Source organism: Electrophorus electricus, chromosome 18, assembly GCF_013358815.1.
Source record: "Electrophorus electricus isolate fEleEle1 chromosome 18, fEleEle1.pri, whole genome shotgun sequence".
Classification (NCBI taxonomy): domain Eukaryota; kingdom Metazoa; phylum Chordata; class Actinopteri; order Gymnotiformes; family Gymnotidae; genus Electrophorus; species Electrophorus electricus.
This window is the reverse complement of record NC_049552.1, coordinates 2,239,003-2,256,503: the sequence shown is the minus strand read 5'-3', so window position 1 is coordinate 2,256,503 and position 17,501 is coordinate 2,239,003. Positions and strand designations below refer to the sequence as shown.

The following is a 17,501-nucleotide window of genomic DNA, read 5'->3' as shown; positions in this document are numbered from 1 at the left end:
ATGAAAATGACTAATGGTCAAAATAACAAAACAGTTACAGAAATCTCAGACCACAAATAATGCAAAGAAAACAAGCTCATATTCATTTAGAAACAACACAGTACAGTACTAATATTTCAACTTAGGATGAGTCAGGAAATCAATATTTGTTGGAATAACCCTGATTTGTAATCACAGCTTTCATGTGTCTTGGCATGCTTTCCACCAGTCTTTCACATTGCTGTTGGGTAACTTTACGCCGCTCCTGGCACAGAAATCCAGGAGCTCGGCTTTGTTTGATGGCTTGTGACCATCCAGCTTCCTCTTGATCACATTCCAGGGGTTTTCAATAGGGTTCGGGTCTGGAGATTGGGCTGGCCATGATAGGGTCTTGATCTGGTGGTTCTTCATCTACACTTTTGATTGACCTGGCTGTGTGACATGGAACATTGTCCTGTTGAAAAGAAACAATCATCAGAGTTGCGGAACATTGTCAGAACAGAAGGAAGCGAGTTTTCTTCCAGAACAGCTTTGTAAGTGGCTTGATTCATGTGTCCGTCACAAAGACAAATCTGCCCGTTTCCAGCCTTGCTGAAACACCCCAAGATCATCACTGATCCTGCACCAAATTTCACAGTGGGTGCGAGACACTCTGGCTTGTAGGCTTCTCCAGGTCTCCGTCTAACCATTACATGACCAGGAGTTGGACAAAGATGAAAATTGCACTCATCAGAGAAGATGACCTTGCTCCAGTCCTCCATGGTCCAGTCCTTATGGTCTTTTGCAAACTTCAGTCTGGTTCTTCTTTGCTTCTCATTGAGGAAGGGCTTTTTTCTAGCTTTGCAGGACTTCAGCCCTGCCTCCAGAAGCCTGTTTCAAACGTCCTCGCTGTGCATTCGCCCCAGCTGCTGCATGCCATTCTTTCTGTAGGTCACTTGACATCATCTTACGGTTGTTAAGTGAATGAGGTGGCGATCATCACGGTGGGTAGAGAGTCATTTTCGACCTCTGCCAGTCTGTAGCTGTTGTTGTTCCAGGTGTTTGCTGCTTGACCTTTTTCTTATGAGCCATATTTTTTGAAATTTTGAAGATGGAAGGAACCTGACGCACACTGTATCCCTCTGCCAGTAAAGCTACGAGTGAACCCTTCTTTTCCTCATTAAGAACCTTTTCTTCTCAACTCTTTTGGCGTGGCCTGCAGATGTATTTTGACTACATTTACTTTTTGGGTCCTAGCACTGCTTTTCCCGTCCAGCTGGTTCTATAACAGAATAGTGATGACAGCAGCAGGTTTTTACTGTTGCTTGTTAGAACAGGATTTTGTTGAGGTGATCACCTGTTCAGCATCTCATTAAGTAGAATGATGTGTGTCTGTGAAGGAATTCAACAAACACTTGAATGGAATGGCTGCTGTACATGTGGAGATGCTGATTTAAGAAAACATTAGAATGAGTTCTTATTTTTTCCAGAGCTCTGTGTGTGTGTGTGTGTGTGTGTGTGTGTGTGTGTGTGTGTGTGTATATATATATATATATATATATATATATATATATATATATATATATATATATATATATATATATAAAAGGATAAATTGGTAATTATTGTTGTTATTGTTAATTTTGTTAATATTTGTTTATTAATTTGTTTATTAGTATATTTACTCCTCTCATAAATTGTTAACCCCTCTCTCTCTCAGGTTGGTGAGCTGGTTGCTGCTGAAGGTCTTCAGTGTGATGTTCTATAGCCTGCAGGTCAACCTGAACCAGATGTCTGGTCTCCACCGGGCCAAACAGTTGGTGAGCAGGTCCTCACACTCCTCTCTTCTCTCCCACCCATCGTGCCTCTTTACTGCGCTGCTCCCGCTATTTCATCCCTCACTTCCTGCATTCGTTTGTCCGTTGTCACTCTCCTCTTGTCTCCACCTAGCTCTCTCTTCTTCTGTCTGCCTTTTTCTCTCTCTTCACCACCCTTTGTTGTCACTTGCACCTCACGCTCAAAATGCAGTTCTTGGCTCGGACACACATGGTATGCACGTGGAGTTAGGAGGTGGGTGGGTGTATGAGGGGTAGGGGTGTGGGTGGATGTATGGTGGTAGATGTATAGAGGTGGGTGGGTGTATGAGGGGCAGGTGTATGGGTGTGGGTGGATGTATGGTGGTAGATGTATAGAGGTGGGTGGGTGTAGGAGGGGTAGGTGTATGGAGGTGACCAGCTGACTTTCCTAAGTGGATAATAAAGCTTCTCTTCAGTAGTTCAACCCGCTCTGGAGCAGTGCACCTGTCAAACTGCCTGCTGCCCTCTGGATCGGATCAAGGCTGTCCCAGTTAAGGCAGTGTTGAAAGTCCAGGAATGTAATGCCAGAGCTCTTTCAGAGTGAGGTGTTAAACCAGTAAGGGCTGTACAGCATGCGAGATGAGCCCTGTTCTTCAAGGCCGTGTGAAAGTCCATCTGATCGTCTACATCTTTCGTCTTTATGCTGGCAGCTTCTCTGTGCTCTCCATCACATTTCCCTTTATCTCTCCATGTATAGCGAACTGAATTTTGATTGAAAAACTCAAGGGGAAAATGTTCTTTCCTCTGATGCTCTTGTCAGGCTGATCTTGTGTTGTAGGCGCTTTGCTGCTGACAGCATAGTGAATGGAACAGCTCGTTTGCTTCAGTGCCCTCTGCGTCCGTGGGGTCTGCGCTGCCTGTGCCTGTGTGTGCTGCGTCTGTGGGGTCTGCGCTGCCTGTGCCTGTGTGTGCTGCGTCTGTGGGGTCTGCGTTGACTGTGCCTGTGTGTGCTGCGTCTGTGGGGTCTGCGCTGCCTGTGCCTGTGTGTGCTGCGTCTGTGGGGTCTGCGCTGCCTGTGCCTGTGTGTGCTGCGTCTGTGGGGTCTGCGTTGACTGTGCCTGTGTGTGCTGCGTCTGTGGGGTCTGCGTTGACTGTGCCTGTGTGTGCTGCGTCTGTGGGGTCTGCGTTGACTGTGCCTGTGTGTGCTGCGTCTGTGGGGTCTGCGCTGCCTGTGCCTGTGTGTGCTGCGTCTGTGGGGTCTGCGCTGCCTGTGCCTGTGTGTGCTGCGTCTGTGGGGTCTGCGCTGCCTGTGCCTGTGTGTGCTGCGTCTGTGGGGTCTGCGCTGCCTGTGCCTGTGTGTGCTGCGTCTGTGGGGTCTGCGTTGACTGTGCCTGTGTGTGCTGCGTCTGTGGGGTCTGCGTTGACTGTGCCTGTGTGTGCTGCGTCTGTGGGGTCTGCGCTGCCTGTGCCTGTGTGTGCTGCGTCTGTGGGGTCTGCGCTGCCTGTGCCTGTGTGTGCTGCGTCTGTGGGGTCTGCGTTGACTGTGCCTGTGTGTGCTGCGTCTGTGGGGTCTGCGTTGACTGTGCCTGTGTGTGCTGTGTCTGTGGGGTCTGCGCTGCCTGTGCCTGTGTGTGCTGCGTCTGTGGGGTCTGCGCTGCCTGTGCCTGTGTGTGCTGCGTCTGTGGGGTCTGCGCTGACTGTGCCTGTGTGTGCTGCGTCTGTGGGGTCTGCGCTGCCTGTGCCTGTGTGTGCTGCGTCTGTGGGGTCTGCGTTGACTGTGCCTGTGTGTGCTGCGTCTGTGGGGTCTGCGTTGACTGTGCCTGTGTGTGCTGCGTCTGTGGGGTCTGCGCTGCCTGTGCCTGTGTGTGCTGCGTCTGTGGGGTCTGCGTTGACTGTGCCTGTGTGTGCTGCGTCTGTGGGGTCTGCGCTGCCTGTGCCTGTGTGTGCTGCGTCTGTGGGGTCTGCGCTGCCTGTGCCTGTGTGTGCTGCGTCTGTGGGGTCTGCGTTGACTGTGCCTGTGTGTGCTGCGTCTGTGGGGTCTGCGCTGCCTGTGCCTGTGTGTGCTGCGTCTGTGGTGCTGCGTATTCCTCCTTAATTCTGCCCTTGTGGTGACGCAGCGTACCAATGCTATAATCCTAGTCCATGCCAGAAACACCCTAAAAAACGGACATGTTTGGACACATTAATGCTAACAAAAGCATCAACTCTGTCTGTGTTCAAGAGGTTTTCATTTGTAAACTAAGTGAAGTCATTTGTACACTCTGAGGTCATAAGAAAGCCTTGTTTTTATCAGGTTTTTTTTTTACTAGGAATACTAGCTGCCTTTTTTGCTGGAACATTTTGTGATGAGTGAACCAAAGGAAAATGGCACAAAATGACTAAAACTGTAGTCCACTTTCATAGATATGAGTGACTAAATCTCATTCTCCAGACAGCCACAATACCTCCACCTCGTCTGGATCCTCAGCCACGAACATGGCCAGTCCCAAGCACTGCTTTAGAGTTAAACACAGGCCGACAGGTTCTAGGACTGTGTGTGCAACATGTTGTAGATAGAACAGTTGTTGAAATGAACTGATGGCAGCTAAATGCAGTTAGTTTCTCACTGTCTAACCTTAGGGCTGTTCTGTGCACTAAGCCACATTTGTCTTGGACTCTGATCAGCATGCGCAGGCGTAGGGGGTTACTTGTTTACGGCCATCAGGGCCTGGATTGGAGAAGGGCTAGCTGCTCCAAATTTGAGACTGGCACCAACCCTCTCAGTCGTGTTAGCATTGTAGGATGATTGTCCACTGCTGGGCAGAACACATGGAGAAGCATGTAGAAGTCCTGTGACTGCAGTTTTCAGTGTAGTGGGAGAGTGTGTGTGTGTTTGCATCTTTATTATACTGCAAGTGATCTAGAGGATGCCTCTCAAACAAAGGTTCGTATCTATTCATGTAGTGATATGTGTGCACATTTGTCCATTCTCAGAGCTTATCTGCACTCGGTAATTAAGGCCTATTAATAGTGTGTGTGTGTGTGTGTGTGTGTGTGTGTGTGTGTGTGTGTGTGTGTTGCAGAAATGCCCACTAGTGTATGTGTACATACGTCAGAGCCTTCTCGATCAGGCCCTCATCATCCTAACGCTGTTCTGTCACAACCTGGCAGTTCCTTACAGTGTGTACCCAGCCACGGTCAGGTCCAGGTGTATGAGGTAAAGCTAGCGCACACCCACGCACAGTGAGTAGACACTGGATCACATACAGCTTATGTAAATCAGCAAATGTGAATGTTCATTTGTATACGTTGATGTAAATCAGTAAACATTAAGCTTGTATAAATCAGTACATGTAAAGTTTGTGTAACATCACTAAATGATCTCCCCTTCACTTCCTATTCCTTCCCGCACTGTAAAAACCAATCGCAGAGGCTCACTGCATAAGACAGTGATTGTTCTGATTGGCTGAAAGGGACTCGCTGACCCACCCACAGTCTAAGTCTGAGTCTAGCAGATATGAGCAGTGTAGTTTGTAAACAAAACCCAGTTGTACATCAGATTGTGTGGCCTTTTTCTCTGGGCGAGGTCATAAAAGTAATGAATATCTGCTTTATTCTGATTGGCCCTGGGGGCGGCTGGTCTCGTCGTGGTGGTGCTGTGCTGCATGTATGCCTTATTTATGACCATCCAGGGCCAGTTATAAATGGGCTGATTTAGTGATTTAGACTGGCTTTACATTATAGGTCATGCATCATTAATGTGCAAGAGTCACAAAACCGTAGAGGCAGGAGGTTCTAAATAAAGCTGTGCACGTGGAAGAGGCTTATTTATATATATATATATATATATATATATATATATATATATATATATATATATATATATATATATATATATATATACACACACACACACACAATATTTTATATATATATATATATATATGTATGTTTCAGGATGATCCATCCCTGAAAAGAGTGAGCTACAATACTGTGGTACTGTAGTCTGCGACAACTCTAGATGTGCTACACATAAACGTATTAACACAGCCACTAGCAAAAAAGGATCGATGCTACCCGTTCCTCCTCATGCTTAACTGCAGGAGTTGTCTATAGTAGTTGTTGCAAGAGATTTGATCAGCTTTACATTGGCGAAACCAAGAGAAGGATTGCTGATCATTTTCTGTGAAACACCTTTAGACCAATGGAATTAAGCCATCAAGAATTTGTCATTTCCTGTGGCAGCAAAAGTTGGGAAACTCAAAGAAAAATAACTGATCTACACTCTGGAATGAATGTTATTTTATCTACTAATTCTGACATTTGGTTTTAACTCCTGGAACTTCAGAAGCACTTCAACTTGTACAGCTGTTGAAGGAGCTCTGTCCAGAATGTCCTGTTTCTCTAGAAACCTTGTGTGTTTTGTGTGCTTCACTGAGGTTTTTACTACCTGTGTACTACAGCACACTGCAGTTACTTGCTATACTCTTCTTTAGATATATGTCTGTATGTACGTACCTACTTTGACCATTATAATGGAGCTTAATGAATCTGAGCTGATGTCTTCAGTGCCAAGAAGAAATAAACAGATAATTAAACCAGTACAAACACAGACACATATAAGCATATATAGAGGCATAGTGAAACTATGTTTCACTAAATAGTCTTTTTTCAATATTAAGTGCTGCTTCTCAGTAAGACCAGGCTAGAGGGTATGATGTCGTTCATAGTGTGTGTCCGTGTGTTGATCGTTTGGTTGTGCTGTAACATTTCTCCTCCAGGGCCGTTCTTCGGAGGCTAGGCATCATCTTCCTTCCCAGTCACGTAGGTACGGAGCAGGAGGCAGAAGCGGATGCCACATTCACGACCCCGATGACCTCTGTAAGTCCCCAACTGCAGCACATTGGCCAGTTTTTTTCCTCCCATTCCGAACAGTCTGAACACTGCCGGGCCAACTTGAACATCTGGGTAAGGGATTATTTGTTTTTCAACAAAGACAAGAAATAATCTCACACACATACGTGCACTGATTCTCTGTTTTGATTGGGGCTTTCTGCGCTCCAAGGCAGTGAGGAGCTTTTCTGCTGGATGTTTGGTTGGGGAGCACCATTCTTCTTTTTACACGCCTGCAGGACCCATGGTTAGACCGCACTAGCTAAAACTTATAAAATGTTTAAATAATAGTTTATGAACCCAGTCAAAACAGCAGCCTTGTAGAATATGAACAGACTCACCAGTATACGATCACCAGCCGCTTGCTCACGTTAGCCACATTAGTTCTTAAGTAACCCTAAAGAAGCATAGCTGGACAGTTAAAGACCGTAGCCTGTGTTACAGCGTAGAAGCGTCCATGTTGATCAGTCGTCAGTGTACACTTTAGGCCTGATATGGGTGGAGGGTCAAGCACAGCCCAGCAGCGGTGCAGGAGATTCGTTCTTTTTAATTCATTATATTAACTAATAATGAAAACATCAGTACAGTGTAATGTTAATACAAAGGGGTTTTATGTCATGTGTCTAATGGCCAAGTCCATAATTCTCATATGCAAAGTTGTTTCGTTGTTTCTTTATTCATTTTTGTCAACCCCAGCAAAGCACAGTGTCCTCTCTGGCCTGTGAAACTGGTGTCGTGGCATTTGATTATTCAGTGTAACTGCTGTGCAATATGATAAATCCCTTTAGGAACACAGCCTTGTTTTGCACGGGTTTACAGGTCGCCTCCCTGTACTGTTGTGTTGACCCTATTAAAATAGTAAGTGTTACAATACTGTTTAGTAGTCAGATAGTATTACTGATAGGAAAGAAGCTTCCAGAGATCTGTAATTGCGTACCGACAGGAAAGAAGCTTTCAGCAATCTGTAATTGTGTAGACATGGCTAGCCTTGGCTGCTCCAGCTCTACCCTGACAGGTGACCTTCCTGGAAACGGTGTCAGACAATGCAGAAAGATCTCTGTGTCTGAGATTTATGGAGCTCACTGAGCAGGGAGAGTTTGTGCATCCGTGTGTGTTGCTTGGGGAATTATTAGTATGGCAAAATACAGACAAAACAAGCTTGAAAAGCAAGGAAGGTTGAAGGGGTGTGATGGTGTTTTGGTTGTGTATAATAAGGGGTGTGAACTTGTCTTCTGCTGTGTATAAACCGAGTCTTGTTTCCCCTATAATCTACCTGTGTATTTATAGACCTTGGCTCCATGTATTCCTTTGTCGGTCTCTACCCTCCCCTGGACTGTTAGCTGTGGTTTTGTTTCACTTCTTTGTCTAACTGTTTTCTGGTTCCGTGTCTATATATCTCAGGTTGTCAATCCTGGACTGATTCTGGAATGACCCTATACACTGACATGTACGTGTAAAGAGAAGGAAATTGAAACAGAACTTTCTTCCCCTTCTTATTGTGGTTACTGTTGTTTTTGCTGCTGTTTTGTTATCTTATATAATGCCGAAAAAGAGTTTTGAGAGAAGTTCACGCCACTGGGTTTCTCCGCCTGATTCTCCTCTTTCCTCTGCCCGGGAGGCTGCTGTGCTGGTGAAGCACCGCTGAACTGTGTGGGGGCTCTCTGCTGCGGTTCGTCCCTCGCTCTCTAACCCGCTTCATTACGTTGACCTTCTGTGACTCAGCGCAGGAGGAATTGAGTTTCCGTCCCCTGCATGTTGGATCTGAGTTGAAACATTTAGAACAAAAATGATCAGAACTTTGTCCCACTGTTTCTACGTTTCTCTCTCTCTCTCTCTCTCTCCCCCCCTCTCTCACTTTCACGCTTCCTCTTACACCCTCACTGACAAATATCTCCAGACCCACTTTTAATCAGTTTTCTATAGGACTTATTTTACAGTTATTGCTTTTCAGTTCTCATTTTCTCGACCCTGCCATAAGTCTCTCCACACCATCATAAAACCGTCAAAGTCTCTGCCGTCTCATATCAGCCTCTTCCGACAGCCGCCCTTTCCCCTATTTACCGCACATAAGCTCCTCTCTCTCTCTCTCTCTCTCTCTCTCTCCCTCTCTCTCTCTCTCTCTCCCTCTCTCTCTCTCTCGCTCCCCCCTCCTGTGTGTGTAGCTGGTTGGCGAACTGCTCCTGGCAGGAGAGAGTCTCAGCTTTGGCATATGTTCAGAGAGCAGGCACGGAGGCCAGTGGCTGGCGCGCGTCCGGCAGGCGGTCATCGATGGCCTGGTGCCCGACGTGAGCCTGGTGCCAGTGGGAATCTCCTACGACTGCCCACCCTGCGAGACCACGCAGGGGCAGGTACTGCGTCACCCGCCGCAGCTGTGAAGTTTCCAGAGGGTAACACTGCTCCATCTCAGTCCAGCCTGGGCTCTGTACACTCGCCAGCCTCTTCATTAGAGCGGGAGTGTTGGTCAGCACGTTGGCGTTAATGCTGTTCTCAAAATGGCCAATAAGGTCTGGTCACTTGGATGCCTGTGGTCAGTAATGGCCCAGTGATTAATAGGTGTTGGTGGGTTACGGATGGGTAACAGTTTGTACTGCTGTAGTGGTCAGGAAGTGAAGAGAACCGGCAGGGGTTTCTAATAACATGGCTGGAGAGTACCATCTGGTGTAGGAAGTAAGGAGCTTTACAGCGGGACACGTACAGAACCGCACAGAACTCCATCGCTTTAGTAACTCCCATTGTGAGCTGCTGTTATTCAGGCAACCGAATAAATCAATGATTGCTCTTGTTTGGCCAACAACAATTATTACAAGAGCATTTTAATTACAACAATTAAAAGAACATTGATCTTAGCTGCACAATGTCCATATTTAAAAGGCATGGTGGACAAGTTCAGCAGATTTGAACATTAACCTGCATGTTAATTCCTGTAATAATCAGAACTGAACTGAGAACAGCTGACCCCGCGAACATGGATGCCCGCCAGGAATAGTGCTGTTAGTCCCCGAAAATAAACACACATTTTCTCAGGAACTTTCCCATTCATTAGTCCCCTTTCATCTTTGGTTTTGCTACTTGTTGTTTAATGTAGTAGAATATTAGTATGTGTCGTGATTAGCAGCTACATAATCATCTGTCTGAAAAATGCAGAGAAACAGTGGTTTCTAGTTGTCAGTTTCGCTGTCTGAGAGCTGTTGCGCTCCTCAGAGCTGATGGGTAAGCAAGCAGCAGCCATGCGCATTTAGAAATGAGTATTCTTGGTATTTCTGTTTTTCAGAGAAAAAAAGGAGCGAGAGAGAATCTGATCTAAAACTGTGCTAATGTCCCTCACTAATTGATGTCAGTTATTATGATGATTAGAGTCAGTAAATTCTCCACTAATGGCCGATCACCATTAGAGCCTTGTGAAGATTAGAATTGTTTTCTCTGAATTGAGACTGACTCATCTGCTTTCTGTCCCTCTCTCACTCTCTGTCTCACTGTGTGTGTGTGTGTGTGTGTGTGTGTGTGTGTGTGTGCTCGTTCCTAGGCTGGTGTACTGTCTGTACTGTGTTCTCTGCTTTCTTTTCTGAGTGGTGATCACAGAGGAGGTGTGAGAATACATTTTGCACAGGCTTTCTCTCTGAAGGTATGACACGCACGCACACACACACACACACACACACACACAAACAAACAACTTTTGACATCAGGTATGAAGTTTGCAGAAAACCACTAGGTTAAAAAAATTTGCCAAAACTCCCATTTCTACCTTTTGTCCTCTTTCTCTCTCTCTCTCCCTCCCTCCCTCTCCCCCTCTTCCTCCCTCCCTCCCTCTCCCCCTCTTCCTCCCTCCCTCCCTCTCTACCCCCCTCGTCCTCGCGCCCTGTCCCCCTCTTCCTGCCTCCCTCCACACCCCCCTCTTCCTCCCTCCCTCCCTCTCCCCTCTCTTCCTCCCTTCCTCCCCCCCTCTTCCTCCCTCCCTCTCCCCCTCTTCCTCCCTCTCTCTCTCTCTTTCTCTGTAGGAGATGTGTGAGAGTGGGAAGTGTCGTGTGGATAGAGGGCGCCCCCTGCAGGAGCTCCTGTTGCCTGCTGTCCTGCTCAACAGGTTCTCCTCATCATCTACCCAGCAAACCTGTTCCCATCCCTCCTTCTCTCCCTCCGTGTTCTCCTTCTTGTTCTACTTTCTCCTTTTGCATGTCTGCAGTCTTCCTCTCACCTGTTTTGAAGCTCCTGTTATGTTCTGTCCTTGTCTGTCTGCCCCTCCGTCTGTCTGACGGAGCCTCTGTCTGTCTCTTTGACTCCTCTTTGCCTCTCGTTTCCTGCTCTCTGTGGCTTTTCGCGTCTGATGTCCTCCTCCTCTATTTTCCGTCCCCAGTCTCTCCTTTCATCTCAGCGCAGACCCAGATCTGCACTACATCAAAACCAGCCACTCTATCCACACCTACAGCATTCACCCCTGCATGCCACGCTACCTCCACACATTTTTAATGCATTTCTCCCTCTCTCTCTCTCTCTCTCTCTCTCACCCACACACATACACAATCACACACGAAAGCTCCATCTGTCTCTCCTGGTGAAAGTCGTACTGACTCAGTTTCCTCCACACACATCAGGCTGCCAGAGTGTTACACATTTCCTTGGCCTGTGGAGAAAAAAAGAAAGATACTCTAAGCTGTGTCAGTGTGCAGTCTCCTGTCACAGGCGGAGCTGTCCGTCACACAGCCTGTTCCAGTCAGCGTTCTGCAGGAATCGCAAAAGGTCACAAGCTCTCACTGCGGTTTTTCCTCACTCATCTCTGGCCCTGTGACTGCATCAAAAACTGTGTGAATGCATGTGTCTGTATTTGTGTGTGTGTTTGATTTACTACTATGAATCACTGTTTGCCATTTTTACATTATTTCTGTTCTTCTGGGCTTTAATGGTGACAGCTATTCAGTGGAAGCTTGTGAGGTGCAGTTGTTTGTATTCTGTGTGCGTGTGTGAACAGACTCCCCTGTCCCCAATTAAAAAATGAACATTATCTGCACGAAACCCACAGTACATCGTTACTGGGTTAGAACTGAACAGATTATTATTAACACACGTCAGGATGGTTCCCTCTCGCGCCTCTCGGTGTCCCACTCGGGCCTGGTTCTGTTGCATCTCAGGGTGGACTCCATATTTGGGCAGCGGAAGGTGTCTTGGCTCCTGCCCCCAGACTGGATGCCAGATCTGCCCCAAGCTGAGAAGGAAATGACCACTGCATTGACTCTGCACCTAATACACTGTGAGTCTTGCTCTTTATCACCCACACACACAGCAACACAAGTGCAGTATTGGTGTGAATTGTATCCGTTTTCTTTTCAGCGGTCACCAACAGTATGGCTGTGATGTCCACCAGCATTGTGTCCTGTCTGCTTCTCCACAAGCATCCCGGTGTGGGTGATCCTCACCAATCCACACACCCCATACCTAACACACCACTCTCCACACCACACACCCCTACCAAACCCCATACCTAACACACCAATCCCCATGCCACACACGATACACCTACCCCATACTACACACCCTTACCCAACGCCATACCACACAGCCTTACCAAACGGCCTCCTTTCGATGTCTATCCAGCTTTCTCTCTCTTTCTCAGGGAGTACGTCTGTCTGTGCTGTGTAGAGACGTGTGTTGGCTCGTGGAGGAGGTCCTGTTCAGGAACAGTGACGTGGGATTCGGAGGCTCCCTGGTCGGGGTGGTGTACCACGCGCTTTTCCTGATGCAGCCCTGCCTGCTCCTGGCTGCAGCGCCCCCTAAAGGAGACCCTGTGATAGCAATGCGGCCCGAGCCCAACTCCCTCCTCAAGCTGAGCCAGCAGTGTGAACTGCTTAGGCATATCTTCATCCGCGAGGCTGTTGGAGGTGTGCATGCTTGTGTGGGTTCATGTGCATGGTGCTTGTGTGGGTGGGTGATTGGTGTGTGTGTGTGCATATATTTGACTTTGTAAAGGCCAAATGATGAGATTGTAGAGACATTTGGCAGGTAATACAATGCTTCACTCTGGTTCCTGATGTTCACTATGCGGTGGGTTTAAGTGAATATACTGCAATGTGTAGCTACAGCAGGACATGAGGTGAGTGGAAAACAGCCATAAAAGACTGTTGGGTGTGTGTGTGTGTGTGTGTAGCCTGTGCCGTCACTGCTATGCTAAGTGAAGTAGCCGGCTGTGGAGGGAGTTCGGAGATGGAGTTTGATGTCGCTTTGGGTCAAGAGGAGCTGACTGAGAAAAGCCTACAACTCATTCACCTACTCCCTGTTGGCTATATACCTGTAAGTAATACACACACACATTCAGGATTCTCTTTTTCTGTGTGTGTGTGTATGTGTGTGTGTGTCCCTCTTTATTGAAGGGTGCTCTCTTGGCAGGAATCGCGTGTGTAATTATGTATCACCAGTGAAATGTCAACAAGAATAAACACACACAAACAAAAACACAAAACATACAGCCAGATGGATTTATCTCCACTTCAACATCTGATCTCTTGCTCCCTCCCTCCCCTCTCTCCCTCCCCTCTCTCCCTCCCCCCCTCCCCTCTCTCTCTCCCTCCCCCTCCCTCCCCCTCCCTCCCCTCTCTCCCTCCCCCTCCCTCCCCCTCCCCCTCCCTCCCCCTCCCTCCCCCTCCCCCTCCCTCCCCCTCCGCCTCCCTCCCCTCTCTCCCTCCCCCTCCCTCCCCTCTCTCCCTCCCCCTCCCTCCCCTCTCTCCCTCCCCCTCCCTCCCCTCTCTCCCTCCCTCCCCTCTCTCCCTCCCCTCCCCTCTCTCTCTCTCTCCCTCCCTCCCCTCTCTCTCTCCCTCCCCCCCTCCCCTCTCTCTCCCCCTCCCCTCTCTCTCCCTCTCCCTCCCACCCTCCACTCTCTCTCCCTCCCGCCCCTCTCTCCCTCCCTCCCTCCCCTCTCTCTCTCTCTCTCCCTCCCTCCCCCTCTCTCCCCCCTCCCCTCTCTCTCTCCCCCCCCCTCTCTCTCTCCCTCCCTCCCTCCCCCCCTCTCTCTCCCTCCCTCTCTCTCTCCCTCCCCTCTCTCTCTCCCTCCCTCCCTCCCTCCCTCCCTCCCTCCCCTCTCTCTCCCTCCCCCCCCCTCTCTCTCCCTCCCCCTCCCTCCCCTCTCTCCCTCCCTCCCCTCTCTCCCTCCCTCCCTCCCCTCTCTCCCTCCCTCCCTCCCCTCTCTCTCTCCCTCCCCCTCTCTCACCCTCCCTCTCCCTCCCCCTCCCTCCCTCTCCATCCTTCACTCTCCCTCCCTCTCCCCTCCCTCCCCCCCTTCTCTCTCTCTCCCTCCCTCCCTCTCCCCCTCTCTCTCCCTCCCTCCCTCCCTCCCCTCTCTCTCTCCCTCCCGTCTCCCAGCCCTGCCAGACTACTCATAGCTTTGCTCTAGATGTGGTGGACAGTATGGTTCGCTGTGGCATCCTTATCATGGAGGAGGTGAGATGTAAACGCACGTGCGCACGCACACACACACACACACACACACTGATTATTCCTCTGTCCATTCCAAGATTCCTAAACCTCATATTGTCTAGTAGATAAGGTGAGCTGTATTCACCCAGTTTAGCCAGACCCTCCAGCGTCCTCAGTCTCTTGAGGGGCAGCACCACTCTGTGATGTCACACTCCCACTGCAGGGTCTTTGACTCTGAACTGGTAATAAAGCTAACCTTCCATCCAGATTATTGTGTGTGTGTGTGTGTGTAGGTACCAAGAACCACTCCTGTGTGTGATTTCTGGAAGAGGCAGGGAGTGTTATCCTGGACTGTGACAGATGACCCTAACCAGAGCAGTGATTCAGAATGTGAGGAACAGGATACACGCTCGTACAAGGTATATGCACACACACACACCCCTACCACTAATGGATAATCATACTTGCCCATTCTTGTATCATTATATTTTGTGGGGTATTTACATTGATTAGTATAATAATATAAGTAAATAATGGTATACTCACAAACTAAAGCCTAAATTTCAATACAGATTACTATTAAAAATAAAAAATATAATAATTATGGAGACTTGCTAACATCCCCATTTTACTGGTTTCCTCATCCTGAAGACATCTTTTTCTCCATAAAGAGCTAAATACATATTCTCTCTAACACACATATAAGTCAATCTCTCTCTCTCTCTCTCTCTCTCTCTCTCTAGTTGAGTCAGCCGTCCCAGTGTCCAGAGCTGCTGTTCTTCCTCTGTAGTTTGCTCAGTGTCCAGTTGAGGGCGCTGTGCTGGACTATTCAGAGCCTACACCTGCTCCCCACCCCTCTTACAGGTCAGCCCCCCCCCACACACACTACGTCCTGTGTCAGGAAGTGAGGGTCTATAGGTTACATAAGTATTATATATGTGTAACTTCATATATACCATGTGCACCTAAGCCAACGCATTCCTTAGTAACCAAAAAAGGTTTTGCCCATTCAGTTTAAAAGAATCAAACATGTTACACCATAATAAGAATCCTGTTGTTTTCTACATAGTCAGGACATTCTTGTCCTCAAAATGTACACACACACACACACACACACACACACACACACAGTGTGTGGATGTTTGTCTTGCGTTCAGGACCAGTCGCTATTGTGTGCCCTCCCCTCACGGAGGGACTGAGAAACAGTAGACGCATGTCAGCTGGGGTCCTGGGGTTGAGAAGCACAGCAGACGTGTTTGTGTTGCTCACCATTTTGTCCTGTTTATCCAGAGTCGGCGTGTGTGATCCAACTGCATGCGCACCTGAGAAGCCGATCCCAGCTGGATAAAGTGCACCACGGTCAGAGCTGAGTCGCTGCGCCCGCCCACACACACACACGCGCACACACACTGTACACAGACAAGCGCGCACACACACACAGACGCGCACACACACTGTACACAGACAAGCGCGCGCACACACACACACGCGCACACACTGTACACAGACAAGCGCGCGCACACACACACACACACACAGACGCGCGCACACACACACACAGACGCGCGCACACACACACACAGACGCGCACACACACAGACGCGCACACACACACGCGCACACACTGTACACACACACACGCGCACACACACTGTACAGACGCGCGCACACACTGTACACACACACAGACGCGCACACACACACACACACGCGCACACACACACACACAGAGACACACACACGCACACACACACACACACACCTCCTCTCTTCCCGTCTCCGTTTATTCTCTTGCCAAAAGCAAAACCAAAGCTCATCTAAATATGGCTTTTGCTGATTGGCTATTATGCAGCTCCCAGCTAACTTTCTGAGGTGGAGTAGCTTTAGTTGAAATATCCCACATCAGGTCTTCTAGTCCCTCTACAACAGCAAACTAGACAACTCGCCAGTGAGGGTGCACCTCAGCCCACGACCTGGCCCAGTGTACAGGCACACAGATCATTCTGCTGTTATTAAATGGAATAAGTCATCTTTAGTGAAATAATTGAAAATATCCCGTTTTAGTGTTCAAGAGAATAATGTGATTTAAGTACTGGGACAAAAACATTTAACAGCTCCAACAATGCGTGTGATTGTGACTCTTCCGTAAATTGTGTGTGTCTTGCAGAGAGCTCCTCGATTAAGCTGGTGAGACTGGCAGTGCGAATCCTAATTGACCTTGGGGTGAGTTCACACACACAGAGCTGCACAGCTGTCAGGGTAGGAGTGCACCATTCACCCTGAGGGGTGAAGAACATTCTTCCTTTCACCTCAGTGGGACGTGACCTAGCTTTATTTTATTGCTAGACATCAGAGCCACTTTCTTTTCCAGAACCAGCTGCACCTTCTGGTCCATGTGCATTCACCTGCTGAAAGTCATTGTACTGACTGTAAATAGAGCACCACAGCCTCCCTCTGTCTGAGGAGAGCTGCCGATTTGGAGCCGTGAGATTTCGGTTGTTTTGGGGGGTTCTCTAGTCCGATCTTAAGATCGTTATGAGCAAATGCAAAGGATGCGTACTAATCAAACCTAAGGTGAGTGCCACGTGTGTGTCGCACCAGGTGCTGATGGAGGACCGGCAGAAAGACGCTGTGTATCTGGACATCAGCCCTCTGTTTCTCCAGGCTGAGAACAAACGGAAAATCCTTCAGTTCGTCTCCCAGTTCCTCTACGGCTAAAAACAAAAAGCCAGCGTGTCCGCCTGTGCTCAAATCCTGATTCTGTTTTGGCTTCATTTACAATGCTGTCAAAGTCAAAGGTACCAAGGCAATTTAAGAGGTTTGTTAGACCAAACTTGGCACTTAAAAATTAGTTCATTACTTTTATTTGTGCTTTGAGTTTTTGATTTGAGCAACCGATAGAACAAAAGCCCTTTTCAGTTCATTTATTCTGGAGCCCATGTTTGATTATGTAGGATGTTGCTGTATTTGTAGTTGAGTTTTTTATGCACAAAGAGTGTAAATGGGCAGAAATTTTGTATCAAACAGATGTTCGCTTGTTTCTGAGAAATTGACGCCATCGCTTTTGTTTGGAGAACTGAATATAGTTCTGTTCATTACATACATATTTAAATGTTCTTTGTCCATCATTCAGTGTGAATGTCTTTCTTACATATTCTCTCTGTATCTCTGCTCGCTCTCACTCTCTCACACACACACACACACACACAGACACACACACCCCAAGGTTGATGATGCCTGCAACACTCTCTTGGAATCCCTCCAATCACTTAACACTGCCCTGAATGGTGCACCGCCCACCCGGAGCCAGAGATAAAAGACCTTCTGCATGAGTCCCTGGGGCTGCGACATGAACAGCCCAGGCTGATTGCTGGAGACCAGCTGGGTGCTGAGTGGTCTTTCCTGAGGAGCAGCACTCAACCCCACAAAGCCCCACCCTACCCCACCCTTCCAGGCCCATCATCAGTATGACAGAGA

General features: G+C 48.2%; 1 protein-coding gene across 1 annotated transcript in view; it reads left to right on the top strand.

Moving 5' to 3' along the window:
* gpat2 (glycerol-3-phosphate acyltransferase 2, mitochondrial) overlaps nucleotides 1-16,856 on the top strand; it is a 23,463-nt gene extending 6,607 nt beyond the window's left edge. The window contains exons 6-21 of the mRNA XM_035536450.1: nucleotides 1,679-1,778; nucleotides 4,817-4,950; nucleotides 6,515-6,614; nucleotides 8,789-8,974; nucleotides 10,150-10,248; nucleotides 10,625-10,707; nucleotides 11,750-11,868; nucleotides 11,949-12,019; nucleotides 12,232-12,496; nucleotides 12,763-12,905; nucleotides 13,971-14,048; nucleotides 14,318-14,443; nucleotides 14,768-14,888; nucleotides 15,315-15,383; nucleotides 16,192-16,247; nucleotides 16,626-16,856. Of these exons, the coding sequence (XP_035392343.1) occupies nucleotides 1,679-1,778; nucleotides 4,817-4,950; nucleotides 6,515-6,614; nucleotides 8,789-8,974; nucleotides 10,150-10,248; nucleotides 10,625-10,707; nucleotides 11,750-11,868; nucleotides 11,949-12,019; nucleotides 12,232-12,496; nucleotides 12,763-12,905; nucleotides 13,971-14,048; nucleotides 14,318-14,443; nucleotides 14,768-14,888; nucleotides 15,315-15,383; nucleotides 16,192-16,247; nucleotides 16,626-16,742 (1,867 nt within the window). The 3' untranslated portion in view covers nucleotides 16,743-16,856. The remainder of the gene's footprint in view (nucleotides 1-1,678; nucleotides 1,779-4,816; nucleotides 4,951-6,514; nucleotides 6,615-8,788; nucleotides 8,975-10,149; nucleotides 10,249-10,624; nucleotides 10,708-11,749; nucleotides 11,869-11,948; nucleotides 12,020-12,231; nucleotides 12,497-12,762; nucleotides 12,906-13,970; nucleotides 14,049-14,317; nucleotides 14,444-14,767; nucleotides 14,889-15,314; nucleotides 15,384-16,191; nucleotides 16,248-16,625) is intronic.
* The last annotated feature ends 645 nt before the right edge of the window (nucleotides 16,857-17,501 follow it).